The 23,477-nt window shown below is 40.9% G+C and overlaps 1 protein-coding gene across 2 annotated transcripts in view; it reads left to right on the top strand.

Annotated features, from left to right (window-relative positions):
* Positions 1-15,532: 15,532 nt before the first annotated feature.
* cdh8 (cadherin 8) overlaps positions 15,533-23,477 on the top strand; it is a 119,142-nt gene continuing 111,197 nt past the window's right edge. Inside the window, exons 1-2 of one of the 2 annotated variants that reach the window (XM_039795904.1) lie at positions 15,533-15,888; positions 17,992-18,511. In XM_039795904.1, the coding sequence (XP_039651838.1) occupies positions 18,254-18,511 (258 nt within the window). In that variant the 5' untranslated portion in view covers positions 15,533-15,888; positions 17,992-18,253. The remainder of the gene's footprint in view (positions 15,889-17,991; positions 18,512-23,477) is intronic. The other variant, XM_039795905.1, reaches the window with a different exon arrangement.

Raw genomic sequence — 23,477 nt, 5'->3', positions numbered from 1 at the left:
ACTCTTTCACCTTGGATACTCATTTGTCCCTCCATCCTCTCAGTGTCTTATTACATGCATCCCCTAATGAAGCAGGAATGGAATTACTGTTTGTTATATCAGCAGGGGTTTGAGGACTGTCCTACAAAATGGGGAAGTAAGTGGAATAGATATGTGAAAGTGAATAAATAAGGCCAATGTAATTAATGAGGACCAATGATTGGACCGATGATAATTAAATCTGCCGTGTTTTTTAATTTGCATGATTAAGATGTTAGTTAACGCTATGTTGTACCCACGCGTTACAGGTTGTACATTCTCAAAATGTCAACATATCAGAATTCTCAACACTGCACTTAATTATCTTCCGGAGCTTTAAAACTATCAGCTAAATCAATTAACTTTAATCTGCAACCAATTAAAGTGTGACTTTTAGGAATGCTAATGTGCCACATGCTGTACTTAAATCTCGGCCTGCTCAAACCCAGACACCAGAAATGTCTCAGCGACTTAAAGCGCGGGGGGGATTGGTTGTGCACGTTGCATATCGTCTGAACAGGAATACTCAAAGTCTAGGAGGGATCATTTTTTTCATATTTTTCTCACACTCCACTCGAATATAAGTTTGATTATATTTCACGTTTTATGATTCAAAATAGGTCAGCAGTGATTTGCATATTTTGACATTTTAAACAATTCAAAGCTTAAGAAAAAGGATTTTTTTAAAACCTGCCTGAAATGAGCCACGGACGTTTTTTGAAGGAAGCAAATGGAAGGAACCAGCCTGGGTACTCAATTGTCCTGTTAATATGATACTGTCAGAGGGAGAGGTTAACACTTGACAATGAAGAACGATGAGTGTCTCCAAGTCTTTCATGTCTACCAGACACATGCCTATTGAGTTGAGCACTTTTACTGATATTCCATTTAAATGTTTTATTGACCAAGACAGGTGGACAAGGTGAGGAGGAGGAAGAAGAAAAAGACGACCGGTTCTCAAACCCAACTCAGCGCATACTGTACTGACGCTTGGTCAGTGGCTCTCAACATCAGATACCGACACACAAGGCACCCTTTAGCGTTGGTATGGGATCTAGGCATAGCAGCGGCTAGACCATGGCGCTGTAAGGTATTTAATAAGGAAAAGTGACAATGGTAGCAGGTAGTATGAAAGACTGAAAATCCTTGTAAGGAGGGTGGTTGGGGTGGTGGATCGGTCAATACAACACATGACTTTCACCCAGGAGACCAGGGTTCGTGTCCTGTTCTTGTGCTCATATATTATGCTCATTTTCAGGTTCAAAATTGTATTTAGAGGTTGTACCAGAATAGGTTTACATGGTTTAATTTTCAAAACACACCATATTTTTTGAACTGCACATTGCTGCAGCTTCTTTTTTCACCCTGTGTGTTGAGCTCCCTGTTTAAGCTACAGAGTGAGGCATCTCACTTCTATGAGAGGCCGTATAGGAGGTAATTATGAGAGGCCGTATAGGAGGTAATTATGAGAGGCCGTATAGGAGGTAATTATGAGAGGCCGTATAGGAGGTAATTCATACTTCTGTCTTACACACACTATCATAATCTTGCATATACACCACTATACTCATACACACACACTATTATAATCCTTTTACATGTATGTATGAGAGATTATAGTAGTGTGTGTGTGAGAGTATAGCATTGTATGTGAGATAGTATAGTAGTATATGTGAGAGAGTATAGTAGTGTATGTGAGAGAGTATAGTAGCCTAGTATATGTGAGAGAGTATAGTAGTGTATGTGAGAGAGTATAGTAGTGTGTGTGAGAGAGTATAGTAGTATATGTGAGAGAGTATAGTAGTGTGTGTGAGAGAGTATAGTAGTATATGTGAGAGAGTATAGTAGTATATGTGAGAGAGTATAGTAGTGTGTGTGAGAGAGTATAGTAGTGTGTGTGAGAGAGTATAGTAGTATATGTGAGAGAGTATAGTAGTATATGTGAGAGAGTATAGTAGTAGGCCTATATGTGAGAGAGTATAGTAGTGTGTGTGAGAGAGTATAGTAGTATATGTGAGAGAGTATAGTAGTGTATGTGAGAGAGTATAGTAGTGTGTGTGAGAGAGTATAGTAGTATATGTGAGAGAGTATAGTAGTGTGTGTGAGAGTATAGTAGTATATGTGAGAGAGTGGTGTATGTGAGAGAGTATAGTAGTGTGTGTGAGAGAGTATAGTAGTGTGTGTGAGAGAGAAGTAGTGTGTGTGAGAGTAGTATATGTGAGAGAGTATAGTAGTGTATGTGAGAGTATAGTAGTTTGTGAGAGAGTATGAGAGTATATAGTGTATGTGAGAGAGTATAGTAGTGTATGTGAGAGAAAGTGTGTGGAGAGTATAGTAGTGTGTGTGAGAGAGTATAGAGAGTATAGTATATGTGAGAGAGTATAGTAGTATGTGAGAGAGTATAGTAGTGTATGTGAGAGAGTATAGTAGTGTGTGTGAGAGAGTATAGTAGTGTATGTGAGAGAGTATAGTAGTGTATGTGAGAGAGTATAGTAGTGTGTGTGAGAGAGTATAGTAGTGTGTGTGTGAGAGTTTGATTGAAACGGAAGGGAGTTTGATTGAAACGGAAGGCAGTTTGATTACTCAGCTCCTGATTGGTTGACAAAGAAGAAGCGGTATTTGACGGTCAAATTCCGGCACTGTCATTATAATAGTTTGGCTGAAGTGGAGCTGTAATGGATAGAAAGAGGCTAACTGAAGCTGTGGGTCTGCTAAATAATATTTTAGGAAATGGTGAGCTATTGTCAACGATGTCTCGACAATTAAATTAAGTCCAACAGAGCTCTGATTCGGAGATGCAGAAATTATTCATGGGTGGAACTGCAAATCCAGTCAGACCTGGCTCCAGGCTAGCACTGCTACTTCTAGCTAGCTCAATGGAACACGGAGGACCCCGTTACCAGACGAGACAGCGTTTCGGTGGATCGTCGTCGAAATCCAGGAAGAGGTAAGTTGATGATAAAAATAGCCAAGGACCATTGACATAGGACCCCTTTTTTATTAACGTCATTCTATCTGCAGTGTTCCCCCAAATTCATGTTAGCATGGTCGTGGCGTTAGCGCTGCTAACTAGTTGCTACCCACATAACACGGGCTAGCCATTTTCCATTGAAAACTTTGCAATATCTCCACTAGCTAGCTAGTGCTAGTTAATATGATCAAGCAAGTTTGATCAAGCTGTGTGAAATAATTTCAGAAATCAGGTTTCCGAATTAAATCTGCTTACATGAGAGAGACGACACATTGTCTGTAAAGCCCTTTGATTAACCACAGTATATTTTACTGTACAATGTACATTTGACTTTGACTAGGAGAAAAAGCTAGCAGCTAGCAGCAGCAGTTATGGAAGCATACTGGTAATTGTAGTACCCATTGCTGCGCTCCTGTTATTAAATTTCAAACACATTGTAATTTGCTATCAGTGCGCAGCTTATTGCAACGTAGTTCTGCATTTATTGGATTTCACCTATCTTTGGGTAAAGAGAGAGTAGGCGTAGGCGTTTTACAGCAAAGATAGGTTAAATAAGAATGCTCGGTCTTGCAATCATCTGACTGGGTGACGATATTTAGCCTGTGTGTGTCTTTGAGTACCATGAAAAGCGCTATATGAATAAATTGTAGTATTATTATTATTATTATTATTATTATTATTATTAAAGAGTGCAATATACATGTTTACATATGTTTATTACAGTGAATAATAATCTAAATACTGCTAAGCAGGGCTCTCAAGTGCTTATTAAGCATTTTAGAATGTCACTCTTGTGTGGTGAAGCCACATATTTGTTTTTATATTTCTGCAATCTGTGTGATTTGTTTCTGACTTTCATATGAATGTTTAAACCAGGCTTGGTTAGTGCTAAATATACTACTGTGATTAAAGGAGTTAAATAAAAGATGTCATTCATATAAATTCATGCATCACCTAATTTCATCATCACATACAGGCCTGGCCTCCAGTAAAGAACAGTTTGTTTAATATATCTAATCTTGTGTTGTTCATACTATACAATGATTTATTACAGATTATCTGGCCAATGCTGGGTGTCAAAGGCCTTTGAAACGCATAGAAGACAAAGATCTCTTGGTGGAGGATATCATCATGTTTCAGCTGGTTCATCGAGTTAGTGGAGCACTTCAAAGGTTTGTGTAACTCCATTTTTTAGCAAACATAATTAACCCTTCTAAGGTGTTCATATTTTTGTTCCACAGCCAATGTTGGACCCACCACATTATTAGGTTTTTAAATCAATACAGCCATAAACATGTATATAAAAATACTAAACAGAGGTTTACTTAAGCTCAATTACCAATTATAGATACATCATTTATGGTTCATATTTGCCATTTACTCCAATTATAAAAAAGGTAAAAATAAAATAAAATAGAAACAAGATTTTTCATTCATTATCATCAATCATTATCATTATTGGTGCTTATTTCTTAGAACTTAATCAGAACAGGTGAAAGTACTTGAAATGTAACAATTTTTTTAACTTTGTGTGAGAATAGCAGGTACAAAGTTTCATAGCACCTACAATTATTACACTGTAATAATTACACTTGGGTCTAGTAGACCCGAACACCTCATTTGTATTAGTTATGTGTAGGGGGGTGTACCGTGTACACTAATTGAAAATAAGTTATTTTTTATGTTCTTCAAAGAAAATGAGCCAAGGCCAATGAGTTTGAGTTAGAAGAAATAATAAATAGCATCATTTTTATTTTAGCAAACATTGAAAACGGGTCCCACAGACCTGAACAGCTTACAAGGATTAAGAATAATGAAAGATTTTAACATATTTTTAAAAGTCAATGTACAACCAAACACTCTGAATAAAGGCTTGCATGTATCATATAAAATAACTTAAAGAACATCACGTTTTAGATAGTTGTCAAAGACAAGGCCTTTTTGCATAGTCAACAAACACTGAACTGTCTTATAAGTCATCCCTTTCATGTGCTGTGTGATAATTTATCCAATTTGAAAAATTATATTTGTATCTTCTCATGATACATTTTTACAGGTTCAGGGAGGGGATGAAGACCCTTGGTGTTCTTGATGCAATAAGAATGCACCCAGATGCTTTCAGACCGCTGTTTTGTCACGAGCCATCCCCACTCACAGCGGATGTACTAGAACTGTCAGCAGTGGGCAGGAACAAGAAGGCCAGAAGAATGAATGTGCATTTTGGAGGGACTACCTGCTGGATGTTGAGGGTAAGTATTATTGCTAGTTATGGAATAAAAATCTTTTCATATGCCCTTCTGTCTGTCTTTGTCTTTCCCTCCTTTTTAAAAGTTTTCTACATGCTAGGTTTAATTTTTGTTTTTGGTGTATTTCGTTTTCAGAGCAAGAGGGACCCTTGCAACTTGGGGGTATCCTGGCCTTTGCGACGGGAGCAAATGATATTCCACCCCTGGTCTTCTCTCCACTACCTTCAGTGGTTTTTCTCCATGAGCTGCCCCTCAGACAAGGCCGTCATTTACCCACCGCAAACACATGCATTAAGAACTGCCCGGTTGCCAGTCCCGAAAAAATTTGAGGATTTTAAGGAAACTATGGATTTTGCATTAAAAAACACTCTTAATATACATTATTAAAATCTGTTGCCTGTTGAACTTGACTAAATTGAAGAGGCATCGTTGTCAATAACTCACCCTTTCCTAATACATTATTAATGTCTTGTTTAAACAATTAAAAATGGAATAATCATCCCCCCTGCTATTGTCTTGTGTACTGGTAAAATTTATATTTTAACTCCACTATACATGGTTGAGAGAAGGCAAGGTATGTGTATAGGGTGACTGATTTTATTTTTACTTGGTTTTTAATTCACATGTATATGTATGTAGGTATACATGTTTATGTGTATATGTATGTATGTATATATATATGTTTATTTGTATATCTGTATGTATGTATGTGTATATATATATATATATATGGATATGTGTGTGCGTATTTTTTTTTCCTTTTAATTTTTGATTTATTATTTATTTTATATATATATATATTTTTGTATTATTTAATTTTTTGTTTTGTTATTTTTTTAATTTAATTATTTTTTTATTTATTTATTTATTTTTAAATTTATTTATCTTTTCTCTCCTCTTCTTTAACTTGTTGGGGTAAGGACAGTCGTGCGCTACCTGGAAGTCATTTTGGTGTGAATGGTGGTTTATTTCCTTCCTGTTCTGACTTGTATGTTGGTTATGTTCTATTTTCGATAACAATCAATAAAATCTATTTATAAAATGGAATAGAATAATCATTTGACTAAAAAGAAAACTTTTCGCTACTGGCCTTTTATTAACCTTTATTAATTGCCTTGACACTAATGAAGTTGCTCACTGATAGAGATCACTAGGCTAAAAAATAATAGAATGCCATGGTTACCATCATTGGCTAGTGGGTCTACAGTTTCTAGAATTCTGTTCATAACTGTTTAATTGAAAATAAAGTCATTTTCTGGAACAACAACATTGAAGTCTCAAAATGTACTTCATTCATTTCCAGCGTTGTCACTCCTAACTAAAATGTTCTGCACTGCTGCGCCGCAACTCGGATCGCGCGCCCCGTAAAATGATAGAAACTAAGGTCCTCGCCAGGTCCCCGCCAGGTCCTGTCGGGTCCGCCGGCTGGCCTCCGTCGGGTCCTGTCGGGTTCGGTCAAAGATCTTCAGCTCTACACCAAAGCTTCCCTGATTGTCATCCTCTTCAAACTGCTGGTTAATCAATAGCAAGAAAGAGATCGTCCGAGTATGTTTGTTTGTTTGTTTCTTTTGTTTGTAAAGCGTCTTTGAGTTCCATGTAAAGCGCTATATAAAACTTATGTATTATTATTATTATTATAATTATAACCATTGAGCTCAGAAATTAATCTTTCCAAAATGTCATGTCCCAAATTGTCAGTTTCCCTCACAATTCTCTGAACACACCGCAGTGTATCAGTGAAAAAGATAGTAATGTTTTCCTCATTACCATGAACCAAAAACTGACCTTGAAAAAGAAACTAAATAAAATAAGAATAAACTGTCTTCCTGATTGATCAAACCAACTTCCTTTTCAACTATACTCTCTCACACACACTACTATACTCTCTCACATACACCACTATACTCTCTCACATATACTACTATACTCTCTCACATATACTACTATACTCTCTCACATACACTACTATACTCTCTCACATATACTACTATACTCTCTCACATATACTACTATACTCTCTCACATACACTACTATACTCTCTCACATATACTACTATACTCTCTCACATACACTACTATACTCTCTCACATATACTACTATACTCTCTCACACACACTACTATAACTCTCTCACATACACCACTATACTCCTCACACACACTACTATACTCCTCACATACACCACTATAACTCTCTCACACACACTACTATACTCTCTCACATATACTACTATACTCTCTCACATACACCACTATACTCTCTCACATATACTACTATACTCTCTCACATATACTACTATACTCTCACATATACTACTATACTCTCTCATATACTACTATAATCTCTCACATATACTACTATACTCTCTCACATACACCACTATACCTCTCACACATACTACTATACCTCTCTCACATATACTACTATATTCTCTCACATATACTACTATACTCTCTCACATACACCACTATACTCTCTCACACATAACACTATACCTCTCACACATACTACTATACCTCTCACATACACTACTATAACTCTCTCACATACACTACTATACTCTCTCACACATACTACTATACTCTCTCACATATACTACTATACTCTCTCACATACACTACTATACCTCTCACACACACTACTATACTCTCTCACATACACTACTATACTCTCTCACACATACTACTATACTCTCTCACATATACTACTATACTCTCTCACATATACTACTATACTCTCTCACATACACTACTATACTCTCTCACATATACTACTATACTATCTCACATACAATGCTATACTCTCACACACACACACTACTATAATCTCTCATACATACATGTAAAAGGATTATAATAGTGTGTGTGTATGAGTATAGTGGTGTATATGCAAGATTATGATAGTGTGTGTAAGACAGAAGTATGAATTACCTCCTATACGGCCTCTCATATGAATTACCTCCTATACAGCCTCTCATACACTTCTGTTCACTACTGCACATGTGCAGTATCTAGGTAAGGACTACTAGCCAGTCAGAAGCAGAGTATGAGGGCGTGTCCTGACAGTACCTAGGTAAGGACTACTAGCCAGTCAGAAGCAGAGTATGAGGGCGTGTCCTGACAGTACCTAGGTAAGGACTACTAGCCAGTCAGAAGCAGAGTATGAGGGCGTGCCCTGACATTACCTAGGTAAGGACTACTAGCCAGTCAGAAGCAGAGTATGAGGGCGTGCCCTGACAGTAGCTAGGTAAGGACTACTAACCAGTCAGAAGCAGAGTATGAGGGAGTGCCACGCTAGCAGCTAGGCGAGCATTATAACATGTATTACAAAGTGACCACGTTTGTCTCTGAAGTAAAGGCTGGACTACAATAGAGCTGTTTGGAGCAGTTGGTGAACAGTGTTTTCTGTTGGAGATGGTAAGTCCCTTTGTGGGGGACTTTGGGCTTTTTCACTTTGTAAATCTATTACATGCACAAAAAAGATATATTATAAACACAACAAAGGAAAGGGAAAAAGCCAAAAAGCATTATATGAGCACTTTAAACGTACATTTTGTAACTCCACCCACAATCTTTCCCTACCTCTAACTAAGTGGTTTTACCCTGCACGTTGAAAAATGATGCCAAATCGGTCCTGACCCAGAATGTCAAAAAGTGACGCCAAAAGGTCCCGACAAAGCGCGTTGAAAAATTACACCAAAAGGGCTACCCCAATCTTCAAATGTCGCTGAAGAAGGGATTACATTGGAATTATTTTAAAACACAACTGCATCTCACTGAGATGCTAAAGGAGACTTTTTGGGTCAGAAAGTAATGCCAAAGGCTCCTTACTATGCGTCGGTTTTTGACGCGCTGGGAGTGAGACCGTGTTGACAAAGAAGAAGACACTTTGGTCAGTTCAGCCATTCCCCCCAAATCCATCTCCTATCAACCCCATCAACCCCAAAACTTGAACTGCATTGGAACTTATCGATATCGTCATAATAACCTCTCTTTTGCCCTAATGATTGTGGCAGTAGCCCAAACCTTAGTGAGACATGTTTGTGATCGGAGGGAAACAACCTGGGAAATCCTGAGAGGAGGAAGTGAATGAGAATTGGTCCCAACGGTCCCACTTCCTTTAAAGCTGCAATGGGAGATTTTGTTAACAATAAAATGGGACCAGATGAGTTTGACATATGACACAGTTTCAGTCCGAATGTGTTCCTGTGTTTTAATGACTCAATAACTGACCCAAAAAGATATCCAAGGTGTGCAACCAAAAATATGTATTTTGCCTTCCAAAAAAACCTATGATTGTTATTAAAAAAAGATTAATATGAGCGTTTCGAGGTACTTATCCATGGTTTGGTTAGTCAGTAGTTAGTTAGTGTTATTGAGTGACTTCTGTGTTTTAAAGGGTTAGTTCACCGATTCACGTAAGTCACACAAACAAACAAAGTGATTGATGCAGCGGTAGTGTTCTTCGAGGTGAAATTACTGTTTTTTTGTCAAAGGAGTCTGGCGGCTTTCAAGAGAGCATAGATGGATATAACAGCTTTAGTTCCCCGTCTGAAAGTGCTGTCTGACGGTGAAGTGGTGAATATATTCTAAACATGGCAGACACTTTTCTTTTAGGTGGATAAATACATGTAGCTGCTGCACCGTCCACAGCAGTACACTGCTTAGCGTCCGTGCCGGTACTCCTGCCTGCTTCTCCAAACTGGCGCAGGCGTGCCGACCTCCATCTACTGAAGCTAACACACTGACTATGGAGAAGTACCTCATACAATCACACTTTATACATTTTCTACAAGAAATACCATACATTTCCTGGTTTTAGTTTGTTCAATCTGAGGATTCACTGTCTTTTTCAGTTTGTTATCATTGTAAACAAAATATACTGTATATTTAGGTTTGAATATGGTACGTCGGGCTCTGGTAAATCATATTTGCATTTTTTTTTACTGTTTTTTGACACTTCTAAGACAGAATTTGAATCGTTGAGAAAGTAACTAACTGAATAATTAATAATTAAAATAATTGTTAGTTTTGGCCCTAATTCATAATGCACTTTTTAAAAACAGGTTACTAAATGCTTCACTGAACAAAAAAGTAACGCCCATCACTCCAACATCTCTCCATAACAATAATGTATGTTAAGGTCCCGTGTGTGAGTGTGTACTTTGGGCCTGTGTGTGTGTGAAGTAACTGAATTTCCTCGGGAGAGACTAATACAATATACATGTACATTTCTTCCTTTAAAAAAACAGCAGTTGAATAAATATTTTAATCAAGTGGACCTACACTTGATCAACTATACACTGATCATATGATAAAGCTGAATTGCTTAACTCCTTGAAAATAATTAATAGGATTTTGACTTCAATCTATATTTGACAGGAAGCCAGTGTAACAAAAGCAGGACCAGGAAGACATGGGAACACTGTGGAGTTGTAGCAGGTAATGGTAAAGCAGAATGTTGAAGTACTTGTAGATGTGCTATAGCTTCTTGGCTTCAATGAGAACACACTGCTTTACAATAGTCAAGATGTAAGAGGAGACAGAACAATGTAGGCTTTGTTTGAGCTGTTGGAAAGAGAAGAAGGGCCGTAGCTTTGGAATGTTTCTCGATTGAAAATAACTGGACAGAATAAGTGACTCAAGTGTCTTTAAGCGGGAAACAAAAATGGCCTCTGGGTTTCTGAGAAGATTCGTTACCAAAAGGGGTCACTGGTCAGAAAAACCTAAACATGGAGTTGTTTTTCTCGTTATGACAGTTTTCCCTCGAAGGCACCATTTCAAATAGGAAAATATTTTGCAGCATTTGTCACGGCGATTGGCCAGCCGTAGCTGTCAAGATGAGGGTTGTGGTGACACAGCGCGGGGAGTGGGGGGGCAACAGCAATACAGGACAACAGCAATACAGGAAAAGTAAAGTCAAGCAAAGAAGGAACAGCACGCTAAAAGCATAGTTTGCCATTGCTGGTCATCTCAACCTCAGGCTGGATGCTGTTTCAATGAAGACTCATCGGAATGAGTGGTAGGTGTTGAGTCGGAAACTTGTCCAAATTAGGATGTGGAAGCATTGGTGGTGGTGGGGTTACTAGCAAAAATATCTCTTTGTCTTTCAAACCATATGACGATATAAGTAGTCTGTTCCTGACACATACATTAAAATTAGAGTCTAATACGATCCACAGGAACATTTTCCGTCCTCATATCCAAACCAGAGAACACCAGTCGCAGTTTTGAACATAACGGTTGCGGTTTTAAACACTTCTTTAATATTGCGAAATGGTTTGAAGTTTAGTTATGTTTAGGCGTCGAAATTAGTTAAGTTTAGAAAAAGATCATGGTTTGGGTTAAAATCAGACGTTTCTTCTAGTAGTCTCGCTTTGCCAGACCTTCCTCCACAGCGCTGCAAAAGAGCCAGAGCACGTTTTTCTCCCATCCCGGAAGCAAATATTTTTCCCTACTATGGCCACGCCAAGACCCGCCCTTTAATAGCATTCACACATTACTATTGGCCAGGAGTCCATGCTTACGCAAGGTAACGTAACCCGTACCTGTACAGGTCCTATCCCCTGACCAATCAGCTACCCTAACCTTAACAACTCGAGGTCAATGCCTAACCCCAACCAATCAAGCTGCTATTGAAGGGCGGGTCTTGGCGTAGCCATAGTAAGGAAAAATATTTGCTTCCGGGATGGGAGAAAAACGTGCTCTGGTTAATTGGCATTTCTTTAAACCAATCACAATCTTCTTGGGTGGTGCTAAGTGCCGGACGCAGCCATGGTGCCTCTGCAAAATAGCCTCCGGAAGGAACTTGTTTTGGTGGAACACGTGTACGTTCAAAAGTAGTTTTAGTCGTGGAACAGAAAACTCAGATTGGACAGATAGTCTAGCTAGCTAAATTAATTGTCGCCCATATAGACTCAATTTCGGCTATGCACGTGATGGCGTTCGTAAAAGTAAAAAAGAAAATTACTACAGCCAATAGAGGGCACCCTCACTGTAAACGTAAATATAGGTCATAACTGCTGCATGAAGAAACAACCTATGGGGAGCATTTTTGGGGGAGTGGAGTCTCCTTTAACCTTTGGTTTGTTTTGGTCGTCTTTTTCAACACTTTTGTCGCTTTAACCCCAAGGTTTTTGCTGCTTTTTTCGATGTTTGTGTCACTTTTCCCGATGTCTTTGTCGATTTTTTTCTGTACCTTTTGACTTTTTTGTGTCTTTTCTTCCCACATTTATTGAATATTTTCCCAAACTTTTTGACACTTTTTTCAACTTTCTTTTATGTTTTTTTTCCCTCCAAATGCTATTAAATTGAATAAAACCCAAATTCAATGAAAGAAGTGAACTGGTCATTTTCTTTACTTGTGAAGAGCGTTGTAGCGAACCACCATTTTTTTGAAAATTAGTTTAAAAGAAACCCAAATTTCTGATATAGAAACTTTTTTTTTTAAATGGGTCAAATTTGACCCGAGGACAACAGGAGGGTTAAAAGGTTTGTGTACTTGCAACTGAGAAACCCCTGGTGTGGACAACCATAAGAGTGGGCAGGCATGTGGTCAGTGACCAAATAACATACAAGAAAATCTAAATCAAACAACAACATGTCCATATTGTATCGGCCCCTGCGGTGCTGACTTGTTGTGCGGCGTTTCAGATGTGGAAGTCAGTGGTGCACACTGCAACAGCTCTGTGATTAATACCACTGACAAAGCAGTAACTAATGATCGATTAAGGATGCTTGGATTCTAAAGACCATTTCCCCTTCACTTGCTTTGCCTTTTTCAAAGCCATCTGATATTTTGATCACTGGCAGGGGCCATGTCAGTGGAATGAATCACTAATTTAAAGCTGGATCCTTCTAATTTGCACAGAACTCCGCTCACAGAAGGAGATTTTGAATGATTAGATAGTTGCAGATTCACCTGATGTCAGTGGAGCTTTTAGCCTACTTATTAAAGAGCGTGCCATGAATAACATTAATTCAGTTTTATAACTGTTGCATGAATGAGTTTGTGTGCTTTGACACGTTTACAATGTTTTTCTAGGCAATGCACACGTGTGTGAGAGAGAGAGATTATACTGCATCATAAAAATGATTACACCAAGCAGCTTCAGCTACTGCCATGTTCCTTTTTGCCATTTATTTACTTTAAACGTGTAAAGTGATTTTGAATGAACAGCCCCTCGCAGCAGTCCTTTTCTCATTTATCTTCATCCATACACACACACACACACACACACACGATATGTGTCTGTCAATGATATCTTCATTCATATCGAGCAAAGAGAAACATGGCTCAACGTTTTCAGCCTAATGTATTATGCAGCAGAAGCTTTTAAAAAAGATGATTGGAGAATTCCCATCTGAAACGCAGCTGCAACATCAAAGTGTGAGTGGGAAGAAAATTAAATGGTACAGAAATAAATAATGGTAGACTTGATGTCTTTGCTAATTGGGATCTCTGGCACTCGGGTCAAAAGGCCTCCACCAGGCAAAGCCTAAGAGGAACGGCCCTGTTGTGTTAAGGTGGTACGGTACAATAACATGTTGTGCTCGCAGACTTCCACTCTTTGACTCACTGATTATGCATGCAGGTGGTGGGAATAATATTTAATGATAATAACTTTCATTATTTAGCACTTTTAAAAACAGAGTTCACAAAGTGCATTGGCAGACCAGCTAACACTGGGGCCAAACATTAGCAAGACAGAAAAACCTGTAAAAAATTAAATATAAGCATGTACATAGAAATGAAAGCAATTTATTTATTTATTTGCACACAAAAAAATGAAGGCAACGAAAACACAACAAGAAAAATAAGTGTGCAGGTGAGATTAAGAAAACCCCTACGAAGCAATCTCACCTAAGGGAGAGAAAAAAATAAATAAAATGTATTATTAACAATTACAAAAAGTCCTGAAATCTACAAATTAAATACAAGTAAGCATGGAATAAAAAAAAAGAAAAGAAAAGACAAGCATAAGTTTGGCCAGGTGAAACAACAAAAGCAACACCGACAAAAGAAAGAAAATCGAGAGATCAAGAGCAAAAAAAAAAAGTGATGCCATCACTGGAACACAGGGATGCCTAATACTCTGTGGGCTGAAATGAGTTTCATAAAGAGACTCTCTCTCCCAGCTGAAGAAAGAAAGAAGAAGCTGTGTGTGTGTGTGTGTGTGTGTGTGTGTGTGTGTGTGTGTGTGTGTGTGTGTGTGTGTGTGTGTGTGTGTGTGTGTGTGTGTGTGTGTGTGTGTGTGTGTGTGTCAGACAGGATGCTGACCATCCTCTCCTGCTGTACTAATGAAGCCTGCTCCCCCAAGGCCTGCTTGGCTGCTGACAAGTATCAGGACAAACACTAGAGGGCTCTCTCCATGGACAGCCCTGTGCTGTCACTCACACACACACACACACACACACACACACACACACACACACACACACACACACACACACACACACACACACACTCTCTCTCTCCATCTCTATCTCTCTCTCTCACACACACACTTACACAAACACACACACTCTCTAGCTCTATCTCTCTCACACACACACACACACACACACACACACACACACACACACACATCCTCTCTATCTCTCTCTCTCTCACACACACACACACACACACACACACACACACACACACACACACTTACACAGACACACACATACGCACACACTTACACAAACACACACACACACACACACACACTTACACAAACACACATTCCGCTATGCAGTGATGAGCATGACCTTTCCACTAACCGTCTTAATAAGACGTGAGTAACACTTCCCCTGCTCCTTGTCTTGTAATAATGTGCGCTTTAGTTTGTTTCCATGCACAGACACATGCAAGACTACAAATAAACTAAACCTTTACAACTGTCAGTCAGTTTGAGGGTTATGAGGAATGCAGTACGCCCAAATAGCTTGAATATTTCTGCTTTCTGATGCGCCAACAGGGACACAATGTGTGTGTCCGTGTGTCCATTGCTTAGCCCTATCAAGTGACTGTGTAAATGAGCAGCCTCGGTGTCGTTTCACTAACCGCCGGGCCCTATTTCATTTCACTAATAACAGAGACAAGTGAGGGACAAGTTATGCGTCGCAGCCTCAACAAAGAGAAGAGTTAGAATAGAGAGGGGGAAGAAAATACAGAATTGTATGATTTTACCTGCACACACACACACACACACACACACACACACACACACACACACACAGACCTTTGTGATATCTACAGCTACAGTATAGCCGGCAATTTGAGACGATAACCTTTGCGCGTCAGTGGCTGGGCAGAGCGGCATGCGTTCATTTGTGCGCCTGTTGACCCGGCTCCTCATCAACCCAATGAGCGCCGTGGAGGGGAGGCTCTCTTCGCCGCCGTGCATCTCTCCTCCATCTCCTCCTCACTTTTCCAGTCGGCCAGCAAGCCTGACGGAGCTCCTGCAACTACAACCCCAACACTGTCACTCCGCCTTGACAAACTGCAGGAAGGATTTCTAGCCTCTCCGCGTTTTGTTGCTCATTTCCCCCATCCGACTCGAATCAAACGCATTGGACTTTCTTTTGCGTATTTTGGAGAGAAAAGAAAAAAAGAAAAAGAAACGGTGAAACGATGCAGCAGCGGAAAAGGATGCAAGTCTCACTAGTAAGTATAGCCCGCCACCATGGTATATATGATCTATAAACCTTAACAGGTATTACTGGTTTACATGGTGTTTAGTGGAGGGCTTTATGAGGACTTCTTATAGCTCCTTTCTCCATCGCGGGAGATACAGTGCATTTTCCCCCGGCACGGAGCGACAGAGCAAGTCTCCAAAAAAAAAAAGGTCTGCAACTTAGGCTACCTTCTTTATTCACATTTGCCTTGCCTCTGTCGCGGTATAAGTCGCACATATGCTGCCTGTATATGCTTCATTTCCCGTAAATCGGACTGCCTCTGCGCTCTGGTGCCACATTTGATGCACTGAGGAGGGCTCATTGGAAACAATATCTCCTCAAAGGGTAAAAACTTCAGAGAGAGGGCGAATTTGGGAAACCGGGGTACATGCTGCAGACCATCGCAGAGGCGTAAATGGCAAGTAGTTCAATCAAACTTTGTGGGTTAATTCGTGGTTTGATTTTTCAACCGGGTGACTAGACATTGAGACATGTATCCATGCTCCTGTGAGTGGACTACCTTGGACAGCTCCGCCGCTGCCGGCGCTCGGTTTGCGGCTGTAGCTGTCTGGACCGGCTGCTTTCTGGCGGGGAGCTGTCCTTCCCCCGTGGTGCTGAAACCACTTGCTTAGTCATAGTCACGCACCACAGTGACTTAAAATGCAATTAAAAAAAAGAGAGGAAAAAGCACATTTTTTTACGTCAGCAATTTATGGTGAAATTTGATATTTTAACAGGTTTATATTCTCCTCTTCATATGTTTCCACTATTTTCCTTCTTTTTTTAAAATATTTTTTTAATTAACCTGGTCCTGCATCTTTTAGTCTCTGTGTTAGTGCCTATAGTTGGAGAATGTCACAGTAACTGTGATCACTCCACACTTTACGATAGTGCAGTTGGCTCCAGGTGGAATACGTTACAGCGTATTGTCCTTGGAAATGCGTTCCTGGAAGCACACAGCATATGAGCACAGGGGCATACTGTGTGTAGTAAAACTTTACCAGAACTAACAGTGACACTGTGCTGCCTAAAAAGCAAGCCATCCGGGGCTGTGATAGCATGTCCACCTGCATCACTTTTAGCTGAGGACAAGTCAAATCCAAGCCTTTGTGTCTGTGCTGTTTCCCCCCTCTGGTTTTGCATTCTGGTGAGCAATGCACATCAGTGTGTTGTACACTGAAGCGACTGAGCTGGTTAAAGGCACGTCAAAGCTTAAACTGTGTTTCTTATATATATTAAAGGGCAACATTTACATTAGGCTACATGCTTTCTTATTTTACAGCATTGTCACTCTGTTGTATTTAATTAGCTTATTTATTTTGTTTTATTGCAGTCGTTCTGCGTTAATAAAAATAGTTAATGTTCATGTTAATTAGAAAAAGTTCCTGTGTAATATTACACATTTGATTCAATGATTTAAACACCTCCTCTAAATACCGTCACAATGATCTCATCTGGATTACTATGATATCAGTGAGCTGCAGCGCTGTTGACATTGTAGCGCTCACCTGCAGCCCCCCCCGCTCTCTATCATCTGAAGCTTACACTCTTGCATGCCCTCGTCCATGGAGGTTTAGGGAATTTTATTGCAGCCTATGACACTATTTCACCCCGAATGTATTGTGAAAACATTAATCACAAGGAACATGTAATTGCTCAAAATCTTTCCATGATAATCCCCAGAACAACAGATTAAAGCAATGCAATCTGATGTTGTGGGCTGGATAGCCTCGGAGTACAGACATAGCCATTTGTTGTTCCACTGTAGCAGCATGATATGAAAACAAGATTGGAATGAAGGGTCATGACAGCGACAGATACATCATTTGTCATGATGAAGTGGCATATTGACTTCTTATACTGAAATGAGAATTTTTAATCATTTTCTAAAACATTTCTGCTTGCCTTAGAAACCGTTTTTTGTTGTTGTTCTTCCCTCTCTCATTCTGTCTGTCTCGTCTGATTAGTTCAAATGTTTGTAATGTCTCTACGCTCTTATCCCTGCCTCCCTCTTTCTTCCCCACCTCCTCCTGACAACTCCTCCCAAGACTAAAAAGACAACTAACAAACAACTGTGATTGCTCCCTTCTAGGTCTCCCCCTCCGAATAACGCCAAATGGATGCTGTGCTGGGCTCCTCACCCCCTCACCAACTGCTATGGAGGCATGCCAAGCCATGCAAGTGACCTTTATCACGCCATGAATGCAAGCTCCGCCGTTCAAAGAGGACACAAGTAACCTTTTCTTGTTATCTAAGAAGGAGCTGTTGATCTGAAGAGAGAGGCGCTGGAAACGAGAGGCCGAGAGAGAAGAGACTCGTAAAACAATCAAAGAAAACAAACACACGACGACAGGATGCCAAAGCGGTCCGAGGAGATGCTGATGGATCTGTGGATGTCCTTGCTGCTGGTGTGGATTACTTGTGTTCCCTGCGTGTCTATGACTCCTATCATAGGCCAGTCCAAAAGTACACAAACTGGTGGGTCCGCAGCGGTGGCGAGTGGTCCTGGCGAAGGACAAAGATTACTGAGCCGCGCCAAGAGAGGATGGGTTTGGAATCAAATGTTTGTGCTGGAGGAATTTTCTGGACCCGATCCAATTCTAGTTGGCAGGGTGAGTGCTGTGATTGTCAGCATTATATTAAGCTCGCTTATCGTGTGGAAACATTAATTCGGCCATTTGAATGCTCCGTCCGTATTTTTTTTTCTTCCTTCCCATGGGCAGCGGGAGGGTTTTGGTTGTCAAGGGGGAAGCAGAGATATGGGGACAAGAGAGAGGGATGTGTAGAGGCAGGGAGGAAGAGGGCTGACAAAATGCTTTTGGAAATAATTAAACTCTCATCAAATAATGGTGGCAACATTTTATGCTGTGTTGGATGTCCTTGAAATCCGAGATACTGTGCAGCAGTCACAGATTGTTTCTTCCCTTCTTTTTTAACACACTTGCTATTTCCACACAAAATATACACATGCACGAGAAAGAAAGTTTTTTTTTTCTTTTTTATTCTTTTTCTTTTAATTCCCCATTTCCACCCACACCCATTCATTCCTGTAAAGACCTGATTAAATTGGAATTGTGCATTACATAAGAGAGTTTTTTTTTTATTTATTTTTTCAGTTATGGATAGTTTTTCCATTCTATAATGAACAGAACTGCAGGCTAATCCTGCGGCTCTGGGCCACCTGCTCCCTGGCCTGTGTGGAAGTGTCAGGCAGGTTTTCAGGGGAGGGACGGGACGGCTGCTGGCCAGCCCGGCCAAAGCAGCTTGTTCACAGCTCATTGCTGGGACTCACCTGGGGAGAGTCAGCCTGGCAGCCAACGCTTGCTTCCCTCCCCCAGAATATCACCCAGCCACTCTGGCACGGACGGGAACGCAGGCCATCGAGCATATTTGATCTTGTTCAGTAATAGCTTTTGCAAACAGTGTTGTGGTGCCTAATATTTGATAATTGGTGGGTATGCCTTTCTTGTTTACGACATATTGCCGTTGTAGTGCATTGCAATATATGTTTTTTCAACCCCATCAGAGCTGACAGCACTGACGCAAAACAGCTGCTGTTGCACAAGAAAAAATAAAGCCACTTGTGATCCAAGTAAAAACTTTTAACTTTACTTCCTCTTGTTTTGTTTTTTTTACTACTTATTTTATCCCGAGCATTGTCATATGGCTGCATCAATTAACCATTCGCCACCATGTGGGATTTGCACCTGTGTTTTCTAAATACCGTACCAACACAGAAATGCTGTTAAGTGATGCATTAATTTTTCACGCGAGTCAATTAGGCAGCCTCTGTTGGATTCCACGATGGCTGCTCATCAGAATGCTGAAACAAACAAGCGCACACTCCGGGGCCACAGTGGCCATCCGTGAGACTGGAATTTAAAGGTTAGATCTCAGCTGTGACATACCCAGTATCGAGGCTTTCACATATCAACTGGATATATTCAGTATGGATGGCTGTTTTACCTGAAAGTGTTTCTTTAAAAAACTATAACACTTAATGACGACGAACGTGGATAAGAGATTCGTAATTTCAAGCTCACACACACTCGTTGTATACCAGGCTGTGTGCCTGCGAGGGTGAAATGCTCTTCGCATTGCCGACAGAGGATTGGTGGCACAAAATCAAGGTGTGTTCACGGTCATGAAGGATGCTTTCTCTCAAGGACTCGGTTAAGGCTTTGCAACAAATGTGACTGTAGAATAGGTTTGTCATAGATATAGGCCTCTCCCGGTTGAAGGACATGCAGGGATTGGGCGCGGAGTTGGGTAGGGGCGGGATGAAGAAGAACTCGACTTGCCTTTTTGCGAGGTGATGATGATGATGATGATGGGTTGCGTTCACTGCAAGGTTAAGTGCTCATGACTATGCCTGGCAGAGCTAAGATAAGTCCTATGTTAAACCAAGATGGCACTGTATTGGTTTAAGACTATAAATCTCTCTCTCTCTCTCCCTCTCAGTCCCCTTTTCTTCCCCTTTCTCTGCGTTTCTCACGCTTAATTAAAAAATGAATCAAATGGGCGGGAGGTGTGATTCAAATGGGTCACACGGCTCTCTGTGTACTTTGCACAATTTCCTTCCACTGCTTGTGAGACCGCCTGTGTCTGAGGTTGTGGGCCTATTATCAAGGAAGTCCAGGGCCAAAGATTGGACTCTTTCCATCCCATAGTTTTTTATTGCGCTCTGAGGTTTAATTATACGTGCATCCCCAATCCTGTGTCTGCGACCAGGCTCCCCTCGACTACACCGACACCGGGGAAGGAGAGTGAGAGATGGTGTTTGCGAGAGGGATAGAGGGAGATTGTGCCATCGATTTTTAACGGTGTGTCATTCTCGGTGTTCACTCTCAGCGGAGACGATTAGCATAAAAAAGGCAGGGGAGGAGGGTTAGAGGAGGCGGAGGTGTGGGAGAGTGAGAAGGATGGCCACAAGGCGTGACAGCACCCTTCCCTTTTGCTGTTCTTCTCCAGCGCGTCGTTTTTCTTGACATTGTGATTCACTGAGCGCCGTGTTCGTCAGCCCCCGTCAGTCCCGTTGGCGTCGGGGAGCAGACATGCAGTACCTGTTAAAGTGAAGCAGGGGAGACAGCTGTGAAAGCTTGTTGCTCGGCTGTAGCTTAAAACGAACACGGTGTTGGAAGGGATTTTAGGATTACTCATCAGGAGCCAGGGACGGTTCAGAAATAACCCGTCATTAGGAATAGAAGTACGCAAATGGAGTGTTAAGGTAGATAGGCTCGAACGTATCGCTCACACTCGGACTGAGCTTGGGGACGTGCGATTGCTCATTGTTGACGACGAGTGGGAGATATCACTTCAACGAGAAAAGACTCTCATGTAGGCCACTGGAAGGCAAGCAGAGGGTACTTTTAGGTAAAGCGGCTCTTGATTTACCATTGCACAGCCATGATGGGAAAGTGTAGCCTGGGTTTTAAAATAAAATGGCAGTTCTTTGGTGTATAAGGTTGTTGTACTCTTGTTGACAGCCTTTCTTCACTCTGGCATGAGGCCTATCTGAACCCTAATGCAATCTCAGCCACGTTTCCCTTCCCTTCTTTGATCAAAGCCATTTCAATTATTCAAACAAACAAAGAAGCAGCTCATTTACACCACGCCATTAAAGACAAAACGTTGCCTTAGAATAAAAAGACAAACAGTGGACAAATTGCTGTGTTTGCACCAAAGAGAAATCTGAATTCTTTTCTTTGTAGTGTGAGGCAGATTGATGGCAGTTAGTGCCGGGATATCTAAGGGCGTTAACTTTTCTCGACTCCTTTACTTCCCGGCCATCATTTAGCATATGGTGTGTTAGGATTGATAATGATGGCTTCCAGCCTGCTGAATAGTAGCGCAGATGTGGTAAATTGACTGATCCCTCATCCCATTGTCCAACACTTTTATCCACCACAGCATCGTATATATGTATTTTCGCACAAAGAGAATTGATAATCAACCATTAGTATTAATCAATTCAGGTTGAACTGCAAGATTGCAAGGACTGACACCGGCTTTGATTATTGATTCAGCAAAGGAAACGGATATGTTGGGAAGGAAAAAATACCTTTATCTTTGTGTGTGTGTATGTGTGTGCGTGTGCGTGCCGTGGGAATGAAACACAAGCTTCATTCTTCCAAACAAGCTGTTTGACAGGATTCCCAACATGAAGGGCCACCGTAGTATCAGATAGGAGGTGTAATGGAAGTCTGCATGGTGTTTAGCTTGAAGCAGAGCAGATGTTGTGTAATATAAGTGATGTTTGCATTGCCCTAAAAATTGAAGACCTTTTTCAAGTAGTGACTTGTCTGAAATATTTTTTCAAGTCTTTCTTGTCTTCCCCTTTTGAGGTGCTTTCAGGTGAAACTGACAAGAGAACACAGCTTGGATTCATTGGTTCATAGGGTTCCTTGGAAAAAAAACAGGTGCCCTTAATATTTTATTATTAATTGATTTATTTACTGAATGGTGTATCTGTTCACCACGATACAAGTTAAGATTGCAGTAACTTTTCTTTTGTCTGTTTGCCACCTGGACATTGGTAAACCATCTTCATCTGGGATGTTTTTTCCGCCGAATTCAATTCAGAACTTTTCGTAGCTTTTGTTGCTCTCTGCACTTTGGACTGCCAGAACAAGATGTCTATAAATACTGATGCGAGCTACTTCTGCTCGGCTGGATTACCTCTCCCCGTCTCTGTCCCCCACCTCTCTCCTTCTCTGTGACGGGGTGATTATGGAGAGACTGACTCTTGAGCCCAAGTAAGCTTGCCTCCAGGGCTGATGTGGTGTGGTACAATGACATTGTTAGAATTTCTCCAAGTGTTTGGCTTTGGCATTGCGAGGCAGCGAGGCAAAGCTAAGGCGAGATTGAGTCCTGAATGCAGCTGCCAAACGTCCCGGCTTTCTTGACCGAGTCGTGCCAACGCGGCCTCTGATCGGCGAGGATCTCCCACCTTAATCTGCATTTACCCCGGCTCCAACAATTGAACGCACATCTGGCTCTGCCTTTGACTGATGGATGAGGAGTGGGAGTTAACGAGAATATTAGCCGAATTATTGCCAGTGATTGATAGCCATTACGACACATAAATTATAAGCATTGGCTCGGATATAATACATTCTGAAATATAGCCCAAATTAGACACAGGTTCCAGTGCCATAGTGAGAGGATTGAATCCAAAAAAAGCTGTCATTAAATCCATATTTGTTGGACTTCATTTCATTCCATTTGGGTTCTCACACCCACAACAGCCCCCGGAATACAGCTCTGTAATCTCTCTCCAGGCAGCACCACAAAGACCCGTATTGAGCTGCAGTCTAGCAGCAGCTCCTCTGTCTCTCAGCCCTTAGATCTCCATCCCCTCCTCTTGTGTAATTTAGTAGAAAAAAACATGCTAACATCCCTCTGTCCTCTGCTTCTACCTCCTTTGCCTGCTCTGTGACGGCGCTCCTCTCTTTCCCCGAGGCTCACCTGTACAGTATATCACTAATGCCGGCAGGGCCATTATATCAATGGGCCATGGTCACAGTCTCCCTCTTCCTTTCCAATCTCTCCCACTGTCTGTCCCTCCCGGTCTGTAAT

Source organism: Perca fluviatilis, chromosome 3 (assembly GCF_010015445.1).
Source record: "Perca fluviatilis chromosome 3, GENO_Pfluv_1.0, whole genome shotgun sequence".
NCBI classification, from domain to species: domain Eukaryota; kingdom Metazoa; phylum Chordata; class Actinopteri; order Perciformes; family Percidae; genus Perca; species Perca fluviatilis.
This window is presented reverse-complemented; position numbering and strand designations above follow the sequence as displayed.